This window comes from Macaca nemestrina, chromosome 11, assembly GCF_043159975.1.
Source record: "Macaca nemestrina isolate mMacNem1 chromosome 11, mMacNem.hap1, whole genome shotgun sequence".
Taxonomy (NCBI): domain Eukaryota; kingdom Metazoa; phylum Chordata; class Mammalia; order Primates; family Cercopithecidae; genus Macaca; species Macaca nemestrina.
In genome coordinates this window covers 89413403-89435867 of record NC_092135.1, presented here as the reverse complement: position 1 = coordinate 89435867, position 22465 = coordinate 89413403, and the positions used below count along the sequence as shown (strand labels likewise).

General features: G+C 39.1%; 1 protein-coding gene across 5 annotated transcripts in view; it reads right to left on the bottom strand.

The window, feature by feature from the left end:
• LOC105468200 (myosin IB) overlaps positions 1–22465 on the bottom strand; it is a 182507-nt gene that overhangs the window by 2136 nt on the left and 157906 nt on the right. For 3 of the 5 annotated variants that reach the window (XM_011718241.3, XM_024788620.2, XM_011718240.2), the window contains 7 exons: positions 21783–21869; positions 16162–16236; positions 14588–14722; positions 12582–12688; positions 9563–9695; positions 9069–9221; positions 7506–7633 (listed from right to left, as the gene is read on the bottom strand). In XM_011718241.3, the coding sequence (XP_011716543.1) occupies positions 7506–7633; positions 9069–9221; positions 9563–9695; positions 12582–12688; positions 14588–14722; positions 16162–16236; positions 21783–21869 (818 nt within the window). The remainder of the gene's footprint in view (positions 1–7505; positions 7634–9068; positions 9222–9562; positions 9696–12581; positions 12689–14587; positions 14723–16161; positions 16237–21782; positions 21870–22465) is intronic. The other 2 variants (XM_024788621.2, XM_011718245.3) reach the window with 1 other exon arrangement.

Below are 22465 nucleotides of genomic sequence, written 5' to 3'. Positions count from 1 at the left end.
CACTTCTTCCCATGAGCACTTCTTACACAGAATTGTATCAATGCAATTTACCTCCAGTACTCATTTAGCCCTAAGAAAACTAAAGTTCATTAACTCATCATATTCTAGTAAGGTAGAAAGGCTAAGAATTATTTCTGTGTTTCAAATGGAAAGACTAACATGTTATATTTCCATTTTTCCACGGCAAAAATATGGGAGGGGGCTCCTATTATCAACAAATTGGCTGGGCGCAGTGGCTCACGCCTGTAATCCCAGCACTTTGGGAGGCCGAGGCAGGTAAATCATGAGGTCAGGAGACTGAAACCATCCTGGCTAACATGGTGAAACCCCATCTCTAATAAAAATACAAAAATTAGCTGGGCGTGGTGGCAGGTGCCTGTAGTCCCAGCTACTTGGGAGGCTGAGGCAGGAGAATGGTGTGAACCCGGGAGGCGGATCTTGTGTTGAGCCGAGATCGTGCCACTGCACTCCAGCCTGGGTGACAGAGCGAAACTCCATCTCAAAAAAAAAAAAAAAAAAATCAACAAATTGAGAAAATGAGGTAAAGAATTTCACAAAAGGAAGAGGCCTGGCAACCCTCTAGTCTATGGCTTCTAAACACTGGTTACTCACATATGTCCTACATAGTTTTTGTCATATCTTCATAGTATGCTAATAGCTATTGCTAGCTTAAATGTATTTCAAAATAATAGTGGCCTACAGAATATGGATAAAATCACGTGTTTGATCTACCACATATATCTTTAATACCCATTAAAATATTTATATACAAATTATAAACATTTAAAATATCTATTAGTGTTTAGAAATTAATTAATGGATTAAAAAATCCATGAGTGTACTTTTCCCTCAGTGTATCATGTGGGCCACTGCTGGGATAAGAGACGACTTTAGTGTGTACAACTGAGCATCCACGGAGTGTTCTTCACACCGTCCCTGTGCTGGTGCTTTGAAGGACCCCCAACTGTATATGATGAGATCCCTGAACTGGGGACAGCGTCACTGGGGGACATGAGAGCTGCATCACTGGGCCAGAAACCAGGTCTTCCAGTGGCAAAACCAGTCATCTCTTCTCTCCACCATCATCATTAGCATAGCATTATGACATTTTCCATATTCTCAGGGATGGTTTTCTCAGTCAATGGCACATTATTAAAGTGAGTCAACCTAATAACCACTGACCACTTACTGACATCGCCCAGCGATGTGAGGATCCACAGCTCTACTCTGTACACATTAGTTTCAGTGTCAAGGTCTAAAGAGGCCACATTTTGCAAACACTATCTGCTAGAGTGAAACAAGGCAAATGTGCTTCTAATTCATCAGTTGTTTTATAAGAATAGTGCTTCTGATCTTTTAAATGGGTTCTTTCTTTTCAACTTGAAAGCAATGAGGGAAGGACAGCTATAGCTCCAGATTCAACTATCTGAGATATATCTCTGGCATATATACTTATATGTATGTGTCTCAAAAAAGAATCTTTCAGGTTTATTGAAAATTCATACATTTAAAAAAAATCAAACACCTTTACATTTTTATTTTCAAAGACCACTTGTGGCCGAGCACAGTGGCTCATGCCTGTAATCCCAGCACTTTGGGAGGCCAAGGCAGGCAGGCAACTTGAGGCCAGGAGTTCGAGACCAGCCTGGCCAACTTGGCAAACCCACGTCTTTACTAAAAATACAAAAATTAGCCAGGCATGGTGGTGCATGCCTGTAATTCCAGCTACTTGGGAAGCTGAGGCAGGGGAATCGTTTGCAGCTGGGAGGCGGAGGAGGCTGCACTGAGCCGGAATCATACCACTGCACTCTGACCTGGGTGACAATGGGAGACTGTCTCAAAATAAATAAAAAAGACCACTTGTAAGTGTAATAAATGTATAGGAACTTATTTCCCCAATAATCTTGGCATACATTAACTGTTTCCATGTCTATAATTCATGATTAAGATTCACACTAGAGGCCAGGCACGGTGGCTCATGACAGTAATCCCAGCACTTTGGGAAGCTGAGGTGGTCGGATCACTTGAGGTCAGGAGTTTGAGACCAGCCTGGCCAACATGGTGAAACCCCATCTCTACTAAAAATACAAAAATTAGCAGGGCATGGTGGTGTACGCCTGTAACCTCAACTACTCGGGGGACTGAGGCAGGAGAATCCCTTGAACCCAGGAGGCAGAGGTTGCAATGAGTTGATATCTCACCACTGCACTCCAGCCTGGGTGACAGAGCGAGACTCTGTCTCAAAAAAAAAAAAAAAAAAAAAAAAAAGAGATTCACACTAGAAATAACAATAGAAAAGAAAGATATACTGAGGATTTGCTACATACCACACTGTTCTTGGCCATTTACTATGTTATTAGATCAGGCTTTAGGACAATCCTAGGAGGTAAGCACCATTATTTATCTTCACCTCATAGAAAAGAGAAAATCATCCTCCAACAAACAATAGCATGGAATATATTATTTCATGGCATTCATACCAGTTAGAATTTCAAGGTAAAAGGAACACAGATTAGTTGTTTGGATTTCAAATATTCAGAAAACCAATTGTATAACTTAAATGATATATGTGTGTGTATCTATTGTATGCACGTGTATACATATATGTATATACACACACATATATTTAAAATGTTTAATGAAACAAATTCACTTGAGTTTTTACTCTATTTGGGAACTTAATTTTAGAAATATAGTCATGGATCATCTAATAAAAGGGATACGTTCTGAGAAATGCATCACGAGGTGATTTTGTCATTGTGCAAACATCATAGAGTGAGTGCACTTACCTAAACCTAGATGCTACAGTGTGTTATTGTACTGTAGGTAACTGTAGGTAACTGTAACACAATGGTATTTGTATATGTAAACTTAGTAAACATAGAAAAGGTACAGTAAGAAGATAGTATAAAAGATAAGAAATAGTGTTCTTGTCTAGGGCCCTTACCATGAATGGGGCTTGCAGGCCTGGAAGTAGCTCTGGATGAGTCAGTGAGTGAGTTGTTAGTGAATGTGAAGGCCTAGGACATTACATTACTGTATACTTTATGAGTAATTTTTTCTTTCTTCAGTAATAAATTAACCTTTGCTTAATGTAACTTTCTGCCTTGTAAACTTTACAATTTTAAAAACATTTTTGACTCTTTTGTTTTGTTTTTGAGACAGGGTCTTGATCTGCCTCCCAGGCTGGAGTTCACTGGAGCAATCATGGCTCCGGGCAGCCTTGATCTTCCCAGGCTCACACGATTCTCGATTCTCCCACCTCAGCCTCCTGAGAAGCTGGGACTACAGGTGCATGCCACCATGCACGACTGGCTGATTTTTAAATTTTCTGTTGAGAAGGGGTTTCGTCATGTCGCCCAGCCTGGTCTTGGACTCCTAAGCTCAAGCAATCCACTGCCCTTGGCCTCCCAAAGTGCCAAGATCACAGGCGTGAGCCACTGGGCCCGGCTGTTTTGGGCTCTTTTGTAGTAACACTTAGCTTAAAACACAACACTTTGGACAGCTGTACAAAAATATTTTCCTTCTTTATAACCTTATTCTATAAGCTTTTCTCTATTTTTAAAATTTTAATGTTTTTATTTTTACTTTTTAAACTTCTTGTTAAAAACTAAGATACAAACACATGAGCCTAGGCCTACACAGGGTCAGGAGCATCAGTTTCACTGTCTTCTATCTCCCAGGTCTTGTCCCACTGGAAAGTCTTCAGGGGTAATAATGTGCATGGAGCTGTCATCTCCTAAGATAACAATGCCTTCTGAAATACCCCCTGAAGGACCTGCCCGAGGTTGTTTTACAATTAACTTTTTTTTTTTCTTTTTTTTGAGATGGAGTCTCACTCAGTAGCCCAGGCTGGAGTACAGTGGCGCCAGCTCGGCTCACCGCAAGCTCCGCCTCCCGGGTTCACACCATTCTCCTGCATCAGCCTCCCAAGTAGCTGGGACTACAGGTGCCCACCACCTCGCCCGGCTAATTTTTTGTTTTTTCAGTAGAGATGGGGTTTCACCATGTTAGCCAGGATGGTCTTGATCTCCTGACCTCGTGATACACCCGCCTCAGCCTCCCAAAGTGCTGGGATTACAGGCGTGAGTCACCGCGCCTGGCCTACAATTAACTTTTTAAATATGTAAGCATACACTCTAAAATAAAGATAAAAAGTATAGTATAGGCTGGGCACGGTGGCTCACACCTGTAATCCCAGCACTTTGGGAGGTCAAGGCAGGCGGATCATGAGGTCAGGAGATCGAGACCATCCTGGCTAACACGGTGAAACCCCATCTCTACTGAAAATATAAAAAAAGTAGCAGGGCGTGGTGGCGGGCACCAGTAGTCCCAGCTACTCGGGAGGCTGAGGCAGGAGAGTGGTGTGAACCTGGGAGGTGGAGCGTGCAGTGAGCCAAGATCACACCACTGCACTCCAGCCTGAGCAACAGTGCAAGACTCCATCTCAAAAAAAAAAAAAAAGTATAGTATGGTAAATACATAAACCAGTAACAACATCATTTATTATCATTTTCAAGAGTTACATATTGTACATAATTATATGTGCTTTTACTCATATACAACTGGTGGTGAAGTATGTTTGTTTACACCAGCAGCACCACAAAGATGTGAGTAGTACCTTGCACTATAACATTACAACAGCTGTGACATCAATAGAGAGAAGAATTTTTCAGCTCCATTACAATCTCAGGGGGCCACCGTCACCTGTGTGATCCACTGCTGACCAAAATGTCATTATGCGGTGCATGACTGTATTACACACCTTGCAGGTTATCCTAAAAATGCAATCTATTGACACAATGAACAGCTTGGAAGTTCAAGGACTAGAAATTATAAGGCAGTTGAATCTCTCAATGAATTCAATTCTCACTTCTATATGTGCATGTTTAAATTCCACTGGAGGCTGGGTGCGGTGGCTCATGCCTGTAATCCCAGCACTTTGGGAGGTCAAGGCGGGTGGATCACCTGAGGTCAGGAGTTCGAGACCAGCCCGACCAACAGGGAGAAACCCCGTCTCTACCAAAAATACAAAATTAGCCAGGCGTGGTGGTGCATGCCTGTAATCCCAGCTGCTCAAGAGGCTGAGGCAGGAGAATTGCTTGAACCCAGGAGGCGGAGGTTGCTGTGAGCGAAGATCACGCCATTGCACTCCAGCCTGGGCAACAAGCGTGAAACTCCGTCTCAAAAAAAAAACCAATAATAATAATCCACTAAAGAGTTAACAGGACTTTGATTCTCTTTCCATAAACTGACATCCACTTATCCATAACGATTACAGAATCTGGGTTTGTTAGAGTAACTACTTCTACTTTTGGGAAGGATGAAGGAAGGAAGGGCTTAGTCACTAAGCTGCATATGGTTTTCAACACTGGTTCTATAGAGCTGGTGAAGCCACTTAGGGCTATAAAGGAATAGGAGCCCCTGACTATGACTTTGAACATTTTTGTTTAAATTTAAAATGCTCCCTAAGGAGATTTACGATCCTTACCTACAAACTTCCTCTCCAGGCTTCCTGTGCCACCTGGGGAAGGGACCCATGGGTGCTATGTAGAGTCCTATGAACTGTTCTATTTATTTTTATGAGACCAATCAATAGCGAGGCATTGGACAAGGAAAGGCATTATAATGCTACCCAACGTTTTTCTTCTTCTTGTGGCCACACTATAAATCTTGGCTCAGACAACTATGTTTACTGAAAGCTTATGGCATCCAGAACATCACACGCCCTCTGTGACAGGGCAGGACCCTTGCTGCCCAGAAGCGAACTGTCCCCCTTTCCCAGATGGCACACCTTCGCACACAAGCTGTGAGAGCTGCTGAAGGGGCTCTGTGGTTGGCTATGTTTAGGAATCACACCACACGCTATCCCCGCAAAGCTCCTCAGGAGAATTACAACAGGATTTCAGGGGCTCTGAGAAGTGATGTAGTGAAGAAAGATTTTAAATTTCCATCAGAGAACCATTTCTTCACAGTACATCATTATTAGTGTTCTGTATGAGCAATGTTCCTAGAATCCTGGTTTGGGAAATGCTTAAAAGTAGCAGTCCTTTGTGGTCTGGATGTTGGTGTGATTTCGCTTCTGTGTAAAGATGAGTTTATTCACGTCGTGGGACAACTATGAGACTGCTTCGTCTGTACACTGAGGAGCTTCTATGTCTGGGATACATACGATCTTCCCATGATAAGTGGGAATTAGCAGCCCTACGAAGCCCATTCTCACAGATTATGAGAAACTTCAACTATTAAAAAGGGATTTTAAAGCTGTAATAGGCCCTAACATGTTAAATCCTTAACTGAAACACATCAACTATTATCTTTTTTCCTAATATTCTTTGTTTTATGAGAAAGGTCTCATTAACAAGAAAAGTTATTTAGTCCAAACAACAACTTCCAATATAGAGTATGAAGCCCAACCTCCCACCCAAATCTAAACACTTCAATGAGAACTTAAGAAAAGCCCACAGCATGCAAAATCCTAACATATCAAAGAGAGTCTGATGTAATACAAAGGGGCAGAAATGGGTGTAAATTTATTTTAGAAAGACTTTTAGGAAGAGTTGAAACAGAATAGACTAGAAATTCTTAATTAGAAAAGAATACAATTTCCTGAGCAATCTAGACATGCAAAGAAGTATATAAGCAGGTAAACAATCTATTGAAAGGTAATCAATTAAGTATAATCAACATAGTAACTCAGATTTGTCCAAAACACTTACAGACAGATTACATAGACAGATTGAGTAAATGAGGGGGTGCCCCAACGTGTATGCAAATAACCGGCTTCTATAATCAGAACCGTAACGAGAAACTGAAGAAGCAAATTTCAAATTGATACCAGTCTCAGACGTCACCACATCAAAGAGACCTCCCTGACCTCCCTAACAAAAATACTCTCTGATGCTTTTTTTTTTTTTTTTTTTTTTTGAGATGGAGTCTCACACTGTCACCTGTGCTAGAGTACAGTGGCATGATCTTGGCTCATTGCAATCTCCGCCTCCCGGGTTCAAGAGATTCTCCTGCCTCAGCCTCCTGAGTAGCTGGGATTACAGGCACCCGCCACCATGCCCAGCTAATCCTTTGTATTTTAAGTACAGACAGGGTTTCACCATGTTGGCCAGGCTGGTCTCGAACTCCTGATCTCGTGATTCGCCTGCCTCGGCCTCCCAACGTGCTGGGATTACAGGTGTGAGCCACTGTGCCTGGCCTAGTCTCTGACTCTTACCCCCTTTTTTTCCTCCATAAACATTTGTTGTTAGCTGAAATCTTATCAACTATTTCACCATTTTATTTGTACATAGTGGTCTCTTCCACTAGGATGTCAGGTACATGAGGTTGAAGACTTGGTCCAGTGTCATTCACTGCCCATTTATCATGTGGAACTACTACTAGACACATACCTGGTACTTAGTAAGTAGTTGTGTTAATGAATGAGATCAGAGAGCAGAACTAAAACAAGAAAGCTGAAAGAGAAAAAGTGTTTTTCAAACAATACATGAACGTACTCATCAGAAATCTCAATATTGAGCTTCTGTTTGGTTTGGCTGAGAGTCGTGCGATAGAGCTTGGTGGCCATTTCAATCAGGTGATCACTGCTGAAGAGAAAATCTCCTTTACTAGCTGCTTCTGAGCCCTGCAAGGACAAACCAAGAGTCGGTCATAATTAAAGATACCTTAGGAGATCAATATTTACAGGCTTGGCTAAAACCATATTTACAGTCTCTTTAAAACATCAGATCCTGGAATCCATTCTCCCAAGGTAAACAATAATGACAAAAGTAGTGTTTCTTCCAACTTGCTCAGAGCACTTTAGTACGGTTACCTAACCCCCTCCTACCCAAAGTTGGTGGATGCAGCAGAAGCACCATCTGCATCACTTGGAGCTTGCTAGAAAAGCAGAATCTCAGGCCCTACCACAGCCCCAGTGAATATGAAACCACAACACAACCTCCAGGTATGGGTTTACACATTCAGGTTTGAGGAGCATGGACCTAACCTGCAACTCTTCTGAAGGACTTGATTAAAACACTTTTGAGTGATTTGGCTAAATCCCTAATGACAACACTTCCAACAAATATCCCAGGGCGGTGGCTCTCAGCCTTAGCTGTGCAAGGGAATCATCTGGGTTTATTTAAAAAAAAAAAAAAGAAAAAAGAAAAAAAAAAAAGATGCTTGTGCCCCCTTCTGAGAAATTCTAATTTGATTGCATGGGGGTATGGCCTGGGCATCAGCATTTTTAAAGTTCCCAAGCTGTTTAAATGTGTCACTGAGGTTGAGAATCACTGTCCTAGCATTTGATATGCCCCCTTTAAGTTAAGATCCAAAGCAGGGTAAACAGGCTAAGGGAAGCTTTGGGGAGTTTTCTAAGCTTAGGGTCGGCCAGAGAGTGACATTATCAGCTAGGCACATGCTTCTACATATGATCAATATTTGGTAGCTTTTGTTTACTCAGTGACTATGTGTTATGTGACAGGCCCTGTTCCTCCAGTGTCTCAATTAATCCTTACAACAATGCTATATGAAGTAGGCACTCTTACTATCCCCATTTTAAAGATGACAAAAAGTAGGTAGGCATACACAAGTTAAATGCCTTGGCCAAAATCATCATAAAGTGAGTGAGACCAACTCCAGAGCCTACACGTAACCACTGCATCCAAGCCAGGAGTCCTGGTTAAGCTAAAGGCACAGAACACTAAAAATTATTTAGGTTAAAATTAACTGGCAACTATTTTATTTTAGTTGTATCCTTTAATATAAACCCCCAGATTAGAGATGAACATTAAGACATTTACTAAGTTCATACATAGAAGAAAAAACAGGAGAAAACAAAATTTAAAACATCTTGATATTCCTATGTATTAGTCTCAAAAAGTGAAGTAAATTGGTCAATAAAAGTGATTAACTTTATTCAGTTACTGAAAAACCGAGCCCGAGATTTTACATAGGGGCGAATATCCAAAATTTGCAAATGAGCAAGGCAGGAGATATACAAAGATTAGTCAGGTATGGAAATTTTTAAAATCAATGGCTGAGAGATGAAGCGCAGAAATCTTTTGCTGAACCTTTACCTCTTTGAGGTGGACGGCGAAGAAGCCGTCATTTTGTGAGCTCATCGATACCTTGGTCACATCCACCAAGGGAACCTCTGACTTGATTTGTCCAGACTTTTGGTCAGCAAGAAGGAGATTATTATTTGTTAAGAGGAAAATCCGAGATGTACTCTAAAACAAAATAGAAAATAGTATAAAACCAATGATCAAAAATACTCAAAAATGGTCTATGAGTTTAAGGCACTTGCAAAAATGCATGTTTTATTCCAATATCCTTCAACAAACATACTTATGTAAACCAAGAACACAGTAAGGAACATAAATAATATGTTTTATTTCATAAAAATGTCAGAGAACAAGCAAAATTCCATCTAAGCTTAAAGGTAAGGGGAAATAGCTCCCTTCACAGTTAACTCTACTGAGAACATGAAATGCAAATTTTTACATTCAGAAAACAGGGTGACTATCCCAAGTAATAGGTACTTATCAGTCTTCAAGGTTAGCAATTTTACCTTCCCATTAGCACGGTTAATTTTGTTCACGACTTCAGCAATGATGATCTTTTCTTCAATAGCATCTTTCAGTTTCTTATACTTGGGGTTCTTGTTGATTTCCAGGTAAGCCCCTTGGAATGGCTGCCCAACACTAAAGGAAAAAAATTCCTGCACATTAGAAATAGTTTCAAATGAAAGTTCTACTAAAAAAAAGGAAACAGATCACTTGATTCTAAGGAATAGCTGATAACTTCATAAAAGTTGATTTCAATTTATTTTATATATTACACTTGCATCTGTCCTAAATATAAGTTGGAAATGAAACTTTAAACCTATTTCAAATATATTTTTGAGGTGATCATGGCATTTGGTAGGCAGGACTTTGATAATAATCTTATCACATGGAACAACCAAGACAGAAATCACTCATAAGAATAATAGCTAAGACTCAAGTACATGGTCTCATGTGAAGGAAAAGGCAATTTCTTCTAATCTGTTAATACAAAGTTAACAGCTGCTCACAAAGGATTTACTAACGCCTTCAAACAATATGTGGCAGTGAAAAAAGAGCTGAAATCATTACCGTCACCTGTTCTAGAAAAATTTCATTTCTTGCAGAGAATAAGAAAATCAATAGGCCTTCTGGGAAAGAATAGATCCAGGGCAATCACTTTAGAAGAAAACTATAGAACACTTAATATTAACATGTAACTGTGGTTCTAAGTAGGCAATACAGATGGTCCCTGACTTGGTTTGACTTAGGGTTTTTCAACTTTACAATGGTGCTCATACAACCATTCTGTTTTTCACTTTCAGTACAGTGGTCAATAAACCATATGAGATATCCAACACTTTATTATAAAACAGGCTTTGTGTTAGATGATTTTGTAGGCTGCAGATGATTTTGTAGCCAACTGTAGGCTAATGTAAGTGTGCTGAGCACGGTTAAGGTAGGTTAGGCTAAGTGATTGTGTTCAGTAGGTTACGTGTATTAAATGTATTTTCAACTTATATTTTCAACTTCATATGACATATGACAACTTCATAAAAATTGGTTTCAATTTATTTTGTATATTACACTTGCATCTGTCCTAAATATAAGTTGGAAATGAAACCTTAAACCTAGTTCAAATATATTTTTGAGGTGATCATGGCATTTGGTGGGCAGGAATTTGATAATAATCTTATCACATGGAACAATCAACATAGAAATCACTCATAACCCATATGAGGTGTGTAACTGCATCATAAGTTAAGCAGCATCTGTATATGAAAGGAGAATCAAGCCTCTTCTCCTAGAATATGCATTTAAATGGACAGACGTAACCAAAGCAAACATTCAGAATAAGGGCAATTTTTTTTTTCCCCAAATAAATTTTTGTAAGAGGTTAACAGCACACTTAGAACTAAGATGTCAATTTCCCTAAAGACTTGCCGGGGGACTCTTTCAGGACAGCTTCATCAAAGGCACTAAGGAAAAACTGCTGCTTCAAGGGATCTACAAGCTTCACTTTGAGCTACAAAGTTCTGGCAATCTGCAAATACAACTTTAAATGCTTATGTTGTGGGTGGAGGATCAGGGAAGAAAAATCCACGTAGGTGGTCAGCGTTTCACAGCTCTCAGGATATAAAAGGCCAACTCCCATAAGAGCTGCCACTTGGCAGGGTGGTGGGAGGCTAAGTTATTTATTCCACCTCTCTCACTGCTGTGGGGTGAGTGTGCCACTATCCCTGAAAACTGATAAGACTACCCAAAAAGGACTTGGCTTGAAGTTAACTTTTTTTGGTTCCTATTCCAATGTGTTTTAAATTATAAAAATGCTAACAGGCTTTTAAACTGTTTCCTCAAAGATGTATTTTCCAGCCTGTAGTTTCTGAACAGTCATCCACAGGAAACGCTCATTAAGAAGGTTAGTCTCTAATTTAAAAATGTATAAATTAAAGCTGAATAAAATTAGTTGCTGAAGTAAGCATACAGACAAATTCTCCTGTTTGAAAATGCTGTATATAACAGGCACTTTGGACAACTTTGGATTCAGACACTATGTTTGACTTAAGGGAGTATATATCACCTCAAGCAGCCACATCAGCTAACCAAGGAAGTTGTACAATTTAAAATATTTAAACCCAGTGAGTCTGGCAATGTACGTTCATTTAATCCTTTAAAAGGAAGATATTTGAAATGTGTGTAACGTCACAGAGAATATAAACATAATTTATGTAATAAACATGAATATACTCAGCATATAATACATTCTTTCGAGGCCATTCTTTGGGAGAAGCTTAACGTTGTTATAGATTCGGCTTGAAATCGTACAATCTACTTTTTTTATAAACACCAGATGAAAATGGGGTAAGAACGCTGGGAGGAAATGATGAATGCGGGAGATATAAGACTATTTGGATAAATAGTCTTTATCAAGGACTTCATTTGCTGAACTTGGGATTGGTGTTCCTTCTTTTTCTGAGTCCACAGTGTCTAAAATAAAGGAACTGAACGTGCTGTACAGGCCACAGAAGTCATATCCGTTGAGTTAGCAGACCAAAGGGCACCACGGACCAGTGCTCAAGCAACACTCGAAAAGTACTATTCTGGCTCGCTCTTTCATTTACCTTACAAATGAGTTTCTGACCTTGCTTGTTACGGCAGGAAGACTGGAATGGTGATTAAAGTATATTGCCAACAGAAATTTGGCTAGTCTTTGAAAACTATGGAAAAGGAGCAGGGATTTACAATGCAAACGTATCTTAACAGCCTATATAATTTTTATGTTAAATGACTTCTAATTATTTAGTAAAGTATTTGAGCTAATGCTAATGGAGTGAAACCAACAATCGTAACCTCATTTCATTAAACTGCACTATAGAAGCCATGGCTCAAATAAATGTGTTTACATCAAGCTGATTATAAAATGATTCACAGAACTAAAAATTGCACATCTAAGACTGAAATCAAACACCACGCAAAATGGCGTACAAATATACTTGAGAAACTTTGAAAATCCTGAATTTTATGGGTAAAGCAAAGCCATAATACCTAGATGGGTATAAAGCCTTCTTGTCTTTGAAGAGTTCACTGGCTTCTAGTTTCTCTTCATAAATAAGTTTCTGCTGGTCTGTGAATTGGTCCCTGTATTTTTTACACTGTGAGATATGAGAAGAAACAAACAAAACATCATTTATATAAACAAATCATTATTCATTCTTAAATATGCTAAGACAATTTACCAGCAAGAAGAGTAAGGGAGAAAGTGTACAAAACATTCACTAAAAAGGCCAAAAACATTTTTCCCTTGTGGGTTTTAAAAAGTTTGTCTTGGAAAATGTCACAGTATTATTTGTACTGCAGAACCTGGGATGCTTCTTCAAAACACACCAGGGTCTAGCGGGCATGGGCTTTGCAAGTACTATTTCCTCCCACTATGTCAGTCCTTGGAAATCCTCTTGTCCTGCGGCTGTCACTCTTCTAGAGAGACTCACAGTAAAAATATTGTGCATCAAAATCCACTAAGCACATTTCCACACACATACACACACAAAATATTGACATAAAAGCATCACAAAACAATACTCAATCTTTTCTATATATTATACACTCTGCTATTTTCTATTCTATTGCATTTCATTGAAAAACGCTGGTAGTAATCTACTAAATTGATTTCATGACCCACAAATATGCTATGACCTACAGTTTGAAAACCACTGCTCCAAATCCCCCCACTACCATTTTACAACAGGGACGAGGGACCTGAGATATCCCCTTTCACTCTGTCCCTGAAGCTGCAATGAGAGGAGACAGTGGCCAGAGGAGCAGGGCCAGGTTTTTTGGATGAGCATTCCTAGAAATTCAGTTACAGGGGGGTCAAGTGCTACTGAAATAACTGCATGAAGAAATGTTAGCACTGCTGCTGACCCTTTTCCATGGAAAGGCTCCCTTCAGGAATAAACAGCCCTCATCTCCCACCTCCAATCCAATGGAGGAATGGGTGAGATCGCGAAGCCAGGGGAGAGCAGAGGTGGTGCAGATCCCCAGCACTGGGAGCTCTCTGTCATTATTTCTGAAAACAGTTTCTGGGTTAGACTCAAAAAAGGAGACAAGCCATTAGGAGGTTCATGAATCTCGCCAAATTGGCTGTTAGAGAACAGAAGTCAGAATCCAGTTCCTTATGTTGTACGGTACCACTTATCAAGCTAATCAGTGATAATGTCACTCTATACATATATGACTCTGATAAAAAACAAGCCCACCCTGCTGGGCAGGAAAGTTTCCTGGAGGACGTACGCACTGAGCTTTCATCTACTAAATACATGCCCTTCCATCTAATGATTTTATTACATCTGATAACTGCATATATTTAACATTTCACATATCAACTGACGAGGTTATCGAAATAAGGTCAACATCTATCCAAGTGCCCCACGTGCTCCATGCTGGGAAACATCTAAATTACATGCCATATTCTCATATAAAATGAGAGCTAAAAAAAAAAAAGGCAATATAAAACAGATTTCCAGCTTCCCTGTAATTTAGATAGAGGACGTGTTACTATCTTTAGGGATAGGGAAAAGCCTTTTTTCCCACCCATCAAAGTGTGTGTGTTCACATGCATTATCTGATTATGTGTTCTGTACATCTGATAAAGTAAACTCTTCAATCTGCAGGATTTAACTATGTTGCCTGAAGGTGTCCGAATTTTATGATTTCTCTGTCCTACCGTATTCCTTTAGACAAAGAGAAAAACACATGAACAAAACACTGAACTACTTGAGAGCAGCTGGAACCTGGAATGGAAAGATAAACTCAGCCCTGTGCTCTCCGTTCCAGCCAGGGCCGAGAGGCGACCGCACAGGGAACGCCTGGGCCGGTGCGGTGGCTCTCATAGAAACTCAATATGGTGCACGGGGGAAAATCACCAAAGTCCTCAAGTAAAATCCTCTTTGAGGCAAAGGAAGAATGTGTTACAGTTTTGATTTTACGTAAGTTTTCAAACATTCAAAATAAACAAGAAAGTCTCTGAAAAGATGTAACATGACATTTTTTACCCTCCACAAGTGGAAAATCCTTTTTAGCTCCTTGTGAGTAGAATCCAAGAATAAGTAAGGTCTTGAGGGCCAATTCTTGTCTATTGGAGATAAGGAAGGCATCTTATTTTTCATTTCCAAGAAGTATTTTTGCACCTGTGTTGGGTTTGACAGAGAATACTACGTGAGGAAAATATACCACAAAAGACATTGTTTTACATACATCATGATCAAATAAACCAGACGATCGTGGAATTTATTTAACTTTGGAATTTATAAAACGGTAACTCATCTGGGAAGTCTCTATTCCACTCTTTCATACTGGTTGGGGAAATATGAGTTCCACCAAATGGTTAAGAGAAAAGAGGAATACTAATGCTAACACTCATATTAACACTAATACTAATGCCAGCTGGCTCTATAGAGCTGTATTGTCTAACATGCAGCCACTAGTCACACAGGTTATTTATATTTACATTTTAAGTAATTAAAATTAAATTTAAAAATCCAGTTTCTCAGTCACACTAGTTACACTTCAAGTACTTAATAACCACATGAGGCTAGTGGCCAGCTACTCTATTGTACCTCAAAGTTACAGGGCATTTTCCTCACTGCAGAAAGCTCTACTGGACAGTGTTGTTCTAGAGTATATGATATGGGCCCAGCCCTGCACTCTATCATTACTTCATTTTAATCCTTACAACAACTCTACAAGGCTAGTGCCACTATTATCCCCATTTTACAGATGAGAAAATGAGGTTCACTGAAGTTAGAATTTGCTCAAGTTGGCCGGGCGCAGTGGCTCACGCCTGTAATCCCTGCACTTTGGGAGGCCGAGGCGGGCGGATCACGAGGTCAGTAGATCGAGACCATCCTGGCTAACACGGTGAAACCCCGTCTCTACTAAAATACAAAAAATTAGCCGGGCACGGTGGCGGGCGCCTGTAGTCCCAGCTACTCGGGAGGCTGAGGCAGGAGAATGGCGCGAACCCGGGAGGCGGAGCTTGCAGTGAGCCGAGATGGTGCCACTGCACTCCAGCCTGGGCGACAGAGTGAAGACTCTGCCTCAAAAAAAAAAAAAAAAAAAAAAAAAAGAATTTGCTCAAGTCACAAATCTCTAAGCGGCAGTGGAGGCCGACTCCAGAGTCTGCGGTCTGTTCAGCACTACATATACCTCTCTGAAAGACGGAGAACTCCAGAGTCCCTGCGGGTGGGGCTGCACAGTCTGGCTCCCGGTCACCCCTTTCCCCACTAATTTGCTTGCCAGCCTTGCCCTGCCACAGCTCATGGCAGTTTCACAGGATAAGGCCCTGGCTTTCTTGGGTCTACTTTCCCCCAAAAGTTCTCTCTGTCAAATAAGACAAACATTGTATTAATAATATACGGGCCACTAACAACTCTTTCTGATACAATTCTACCTGAATTTGGGAGACGATTTCAAAAGATTACTCACTCTCAGTGTCACAGCTATGATTTAATTATTATTTAAAAAGTCATGTCTGTCATTTAAGAAAAGGCACATTTTATGGAGTTGGTGATATTAAGTGGGTAATTCCATAATGCTAATTAGCCACACACATAAAGTGTCAACTTACAATTCTCTGAAGCGTGAACTCATAGATTTTCTTTCCGGCATTGGCTCTGAAGAATTTCCTGTATTCTCTACGTACCTTTAAAAAGAAGACGCAGGTTGCAGTGGTTAATGTGTGGCTGGTACAGATGCATAATGATACACCTCTATTAAAAATGAAAAAGTGTCAAACAAGTCAACTTATAAGTGTCCTTTCTGAATTTAGTACAATAATTGAAGCACATTCACATAGTGGATCTTAAGTCAGAGAGAAAGAAATTGAGAGATGTAAAATGATGAAACCAGAATGAACTGATGTTTTAAATCCTCTTAGTAGTTTCTGAAGAATCTGATGATTTGACAAGAAATATTTTACAGGCACAGCTGCAAACTCATCCCAAATTAAAATACATTTAAAAACTATATAAAATAATGTTCTATTCAGATTGTTTTGTAAAAGGCAAAAAGAAAAAAAAAATGTCTGAAGAACTGTATCAGTTTCCAAAAGCCTTGCATAAAAGATAAGGCTTTAGTACTACACACTGAGAACTGAATATGGCTAAAAATAAGAATTTAAAAAGAAGCTTTGAAACTACCATTACTTTCCATTTCATTGCATTAATTTTTCTCTATCATCTCTACTCTCACCAAACTTTATACTTAATGCTATCAGAGCACTTAAAACATCATATTATAGTTTTAGTTCACACATTTTTTCCTTGCTACATTGTCATATTTACTTCATATACTAATGTCTAACAAATAAGAGTAACTAAGTGGAGTGTTTGCGTAACAAAGGAATAAATTATATAGTTAAATTTTGAAACTGAGGGAAAAATATCTTTATTTATTACCATCCAGATATAAATGGGAGAGTTAGAATTTAGCAAAATATTAGCCTATCTGAATAATTCAGACATTACATATCTTTTTTCTTTTCTCTCTAGTTTTCTAGGTTGAACTGCACATGTTCAAAATATTTCTACATTAGGGGATGTAAGCCAGTAATCTTCTAACCAAATTCAGTTTATAGATAAATGTTTTGTATGCATATTTATAAGTTAAGAACTTAATATAATAATTCAGACTGCAGATTTCTCTTAAAGTTGTCTAAGATCTAGCAACACTAAGGCCTAGTCCTATAAAACAAGGGCCAGGGAGGCTAAAGTAGCTGCTGTTGCCTTTAGATGAGACATGCATGCTCCAAACTACACAAGTCCCCCTTGCTCCTGATCCACCTCCCATCTGCTGCTTTCTTCATCTGTGTGACCAACCCGGTCCCTCAGCATTTGCGCACCAGACCCATTCTCTACATCTAAAGATTATTAAGGTTTAAAAACTGTAACATATACCATATGGGTAGTTTTTCCTTTTACAGGCATACCTCATTTTAATGCACTTTGCAGACATTGAGGTTTTACAAATTGAAGGTTTGTGGCAACCCTGCATCAAACAAGCCTACTGGCACCATTTTTCCAACAGCATGTGTTCATTCTGTGTCTCTGTGTCACAATTTGGTAATTCTCACAATATTTCAAACTTTTTCATTATTATTCTATCTGTAAGATGGTGAACTTAAGAGACAGTGTGTGTATTCTGACTGCTCCACCCACTGGCCGTTCTCCTATCTCTCCCCCTCTCCTTGGGCCTCCCTTATTACCCAAGACACAGCAATATAGAAATTAATTAATATTGAATTAATAACCCTATAATGGCTTCTCAGTGTTCAAGTGAAAGGAAGGGTCACAAACTTCTCACTTTAAATTGAAAGCTAGAAATGGTTAAGCTTAGTGAGGAAGGCATGTCAACAGCTGAGGCAGTCCAAAAGCTAGGACCCTTGTGCCAAACAGCCAAGTTATAAATGCAAAGGAAACATTCTTGAAGGAAATTGAAAGTGTTATTCCAGTGAACACACAAATGATAAGAAGGTGAAACAGCCTCACTGCTGATAAGGCGAAAATTTTAGTGGTCTAGATATAAGATCAAACCAGCCACAACATTCCTCTAAGCCAAGACCTAATCCAGAGCAATGTCCTAACTCTCTTCAATTCTAAGAAGGCTGAGAGAGGTGAGGAAGCTGCAGAAGAAAAGCTTATTAACTCTTCATGAGGGTTAAGGAAAGAAGCAGCAAGTGCTGATATAGAAGCTGCAGAAAGTTATCCAGGAGATCTAGCTAGATCACTGATGAATGCGGCTACATTCAACAACAGATTTCCAATGTAGACAAAACAGCCTTCTATTGGAAGAAGATGCCATCTAGACTTTGATAGCTAGAGAGGAGATGCTAATGTCTGGCTTCAAAGGACAGGCTGATTATCTTGTTAGAGGATAACACAGCTACTAACTTTAAGCTGGAGCTAATGCTCATTTACCATTATAAAAATCCTACAGCTTAAGAATTATGCTAAATCTACTCTGCCTGTGTGCTCCATAAATGGAACAACAAAGCCTAGATGATAGCACATCTGCTTACAGCATGGTTTACTGACTATAGATGATAGCACATCTGCTTACAGCATGGTTTACTGACTATCTTAAGCCCCATATTGAGACCTACTGCTCAGAAAACAGGTAACTTTCAAAATACTAATTCACACTGACAAGGCACCTGGTCACCCAAGAGCTCTGATGGATATATACAAGGAGATTAATGTTTTCACGCCTGCTAACACAACATCCATTCTGCAGCTCATGGATCAAGGAGTAATTCCCAGTCTTATGATTTAAGAAATACATTTGGTAAGTCTATACCTGCCACAGATAGTGATTCCTCTGGTGGATCTGGGCAAAGTATATTAAAAACTTTCCAGAAAAGAAGCATCATTCTGGGTGCCATTAAGAACATTTGAGATTCATGGGAGGAGGTCAAAACAGCCACATTAACAAAAGTTTGGAAGAAGTTGATTCCAACTCTCATGGATGACTTGGAGGGGGCTCAAAACTTCAGTGGAGGAAGTAACTGCAGATGTGGCGATATATCAAGAGAACTAGAATTAGAAGTGAAGCCTGAAAATGGGACTGAATTGCTGCAATCTCAAGATAAGATGTAAATGAACAAGGAGTTGCTTCTTACGGATGGCCAAAGAAAGTAGTTTCCCGAGATGGAATCTACTCCTGATGAAGATGCTGTGAACACTGTTGAAATGACAACAAAGGATCTGGAATATTCCATAAGCTTAGTTGACAAAGCCAGTGACAAGGTTTGAGAGGATTAATTCCAATTTTGAAAGAAGTTCTACACTGGGTAAAATGCTATCAAATGCCAACATATGCTATACAGAAATCTTTCAGGAAAGGAAATCAATCTATGTGGCAAACTTCATTGTTGTCTTGCTTTAAGAAACTGCCACAGCCACCATGATCTTCAGCAGCCACATCAGTCAGCAGCCATCGACATCAAGACAAGACAAGACTCTCCACCAGGAAAAATATTACAACTTGCTGAAGGCTCAGATGATGGTTAGCATTTTTTAGCAATAAAGTATTTGTAAAGTATGTACTTTGGCATTTTAGACATAATGCTATTAGACACTTAAGAGACTATAGTAGAGACAGCGTAAACATAACTTTTATTTGCACTGGAAAACAAAACATTTGTGTGATTCACTTTATTGTGATATTTACTTTATTGCAGAGATCTAGAACTGAGCCTGCAATGTCTCTGAGGTATGCCTGTATTCATATTCTAGTTACTGATTACCATTTGCCTTTCAGCCACGGAGTTGTCAGATCCACAAACATTTCTAATCTCAAACTAAGGTGAGAAGGGACAAGGAGAAGAAAAATGTTACCTAACAATTGGGTCATGAAATTATAATAGCATATGAAGGCAGACAAATGAAGTTACGTAAGAATATATCCTTAAAAATATACCTGAAGTCCTACTATATTTAGTTGAGCTTCATTATAACTGAGCTCATTGCTACATGCATTTTGATATTCCACAGGGCAGGTTATTTCTCCCAAAATACAACTACAGACCTTTAAAGCCCAGTGACAACATGCTGGCATATATGATGGTGCCCCCTGGGGGAAATGGGAGTCTTAAAAAGGCTCACTGCACTTTGTAATTATTTCCACAAGAAAAGTCAATCATTTGAGAGGGCAAAACTATCATTCATATTACCATGATTCTCTTTTAGAAAAAAAAAATACAAAATTATTATATTCTTGGACTTCAAATAAGTTTGATCTTATTTCATACAGCAATACTGGTAATATAGTAAAGTACTTCTGTTTTGTTGGAGACTGAGAGGAAAAAAGTTATGTCTAGAGTAAGCCCAGTTAGCTTCTGCTAAAATAATATTCCCCTACAAACTGAATGTGCTTTGTAAGTTGCTAGTGCACACCCCTAATGCAAAAATGTTCTGAAATCATATGCAGTTAAACCCAGAAAACTGAAGATAAACGTATTACTGATGGAAATCATTTTATAGAGTAAAAATCCTGATTCAATGTTAATTTTCCTTCCTGTTATGAAAATTAGAACGCAAGTTAGAAGATGTGAATTAAATGGGAAAATGTTTACTTTTGTTTGACTTTAAAGAAACCGGTTATAGAGCTTGTTTGGACTTCTTCGAACAGAACATCTGTTAAAATTCATATTTAAGTTACTTCTTCATTACTTCAAATATTACTTGGTGAATACTCAGTATAATCAAAAGGGATAATTTACTAAAATTTATAGGCTGAAGTTGCAGAAAAAAATGCAGATTATTCAAAGCAGGATTCAGGGATATTTCTAATGGTTGTTCAGATTTAGAGTCAATGATCTCTCAGATAATATTCAAATATTTAGAGTAAGATTAAATATCGTAGGATTAAAGTAAAAACAATGATAAGAAATACTGTCAAAAAGGGGCCTAATTATCCCAAAAAGGCAATATGGATGGCTTCCTATGGTGATTAATTATTGAATTTGGAAGACCAGATCCTTACATGGCGTAAAGAATATTCTAAAGCCTTTTCAGAGCTTGGAGTTATTTACTTATGTGTAGTTCTGGACACATAAGTGTACCCTACTATAGTAAGCACACTTTGAAATAAACCCTGCCATAATCACAAGGTATTTGAATTTGAGGTTCTCTTTAACATGAATGATCCACTGGTCTCTGAATCTCTGATCTCATTAATCAAAATCTGTAAACTTAGTGATGCAAGACCCTTTGGTTCCTACACTGAACAATTAGAACAATGGTTGCTCTGAAGAAAGCTCTACTCCAGGCAGCCATTACTGGGGCAGAATTGGCATAAAAAGGGAAACAAAAGCCTGGCATCCCTAGGCTGCTCAATGTGGATGTAGGGCAGCTTTTAGCTCAACTCTTGCAACCGTGTCTCATAGATTTTTAAGAAACAACTTTACACTCATAAAGATAACAAACTAGAACTTTGATAACATAGTATCTTGAATAAAACATGCCATATTGCTATTACATTAAACCTATTATTTAAAGAAATAGAAATCACAAAATCAGAAAAAACATTAGTGTATAGGTTTCTTCTGAAAAAGGTAAAACATTAAGCAAGATGACATTCTACAAGACTGTGCAGACCATCAGCAAGCATAATCAATCGTTTTCTCAGGGTTAGTAGGTGCTAGGCTTTATGAAGTTCACCCTGGACAGAAACAAGTGGTTGAGGAAGTACCTTCAGTCCAAGCCAGTAAGCCCAAATGACAGCAACTGCATGCTTACGCCTAGCCTCCTCCTTCAAGCGTTTCAATTCCCTTCGAGCCTAGAATGTTTTAGATAGTAAATAAAAGAGACAGCCCAATGCAGACAGCACAAATGACCAGAAAAAGATACCCCACCAAACAGAAGAGTCAATTTATGAATAAGGATTTCAGAATGACAGAGAAACAGTGCATAATAATTTAAACCCAAAGAATTGGTGCCAGGCTGGTGCAGCGCTTGTATTTTCAGTGCACTGAGATTCTGTTCCAGAGGAGGGCAATCTGTGTGGTTCCCAAGGTAATCATTTCTCACCCCTTACTTCCATTCTTTTTCTTTTTTCTTCCTTGTTCTCTCTCCCTGTTTGCTGCCTTCTCTACACCCTTTCACTCCCATATGAAAGCCTTCAAACTCTGAGTAAGAGCCCTAATGACGTCATTAGACTCCCCCTTGCTGACAGCATATTGGGCTGAAGAAGCTATGCACTCCTGTCTGAGTTCATCCCTTTGGATGGATAAAAAGATAACTCTTGTGAACAATCATTTAGAAAACTGGGAGGAAAAAAGGTTATTTCTCTGAAGTGCAAACAAAAACCAAAACTAACAAAACTCAAAAATTACTTCTAGTCAAAAAATCAAAAGTGGCATGTATAAAAATTCA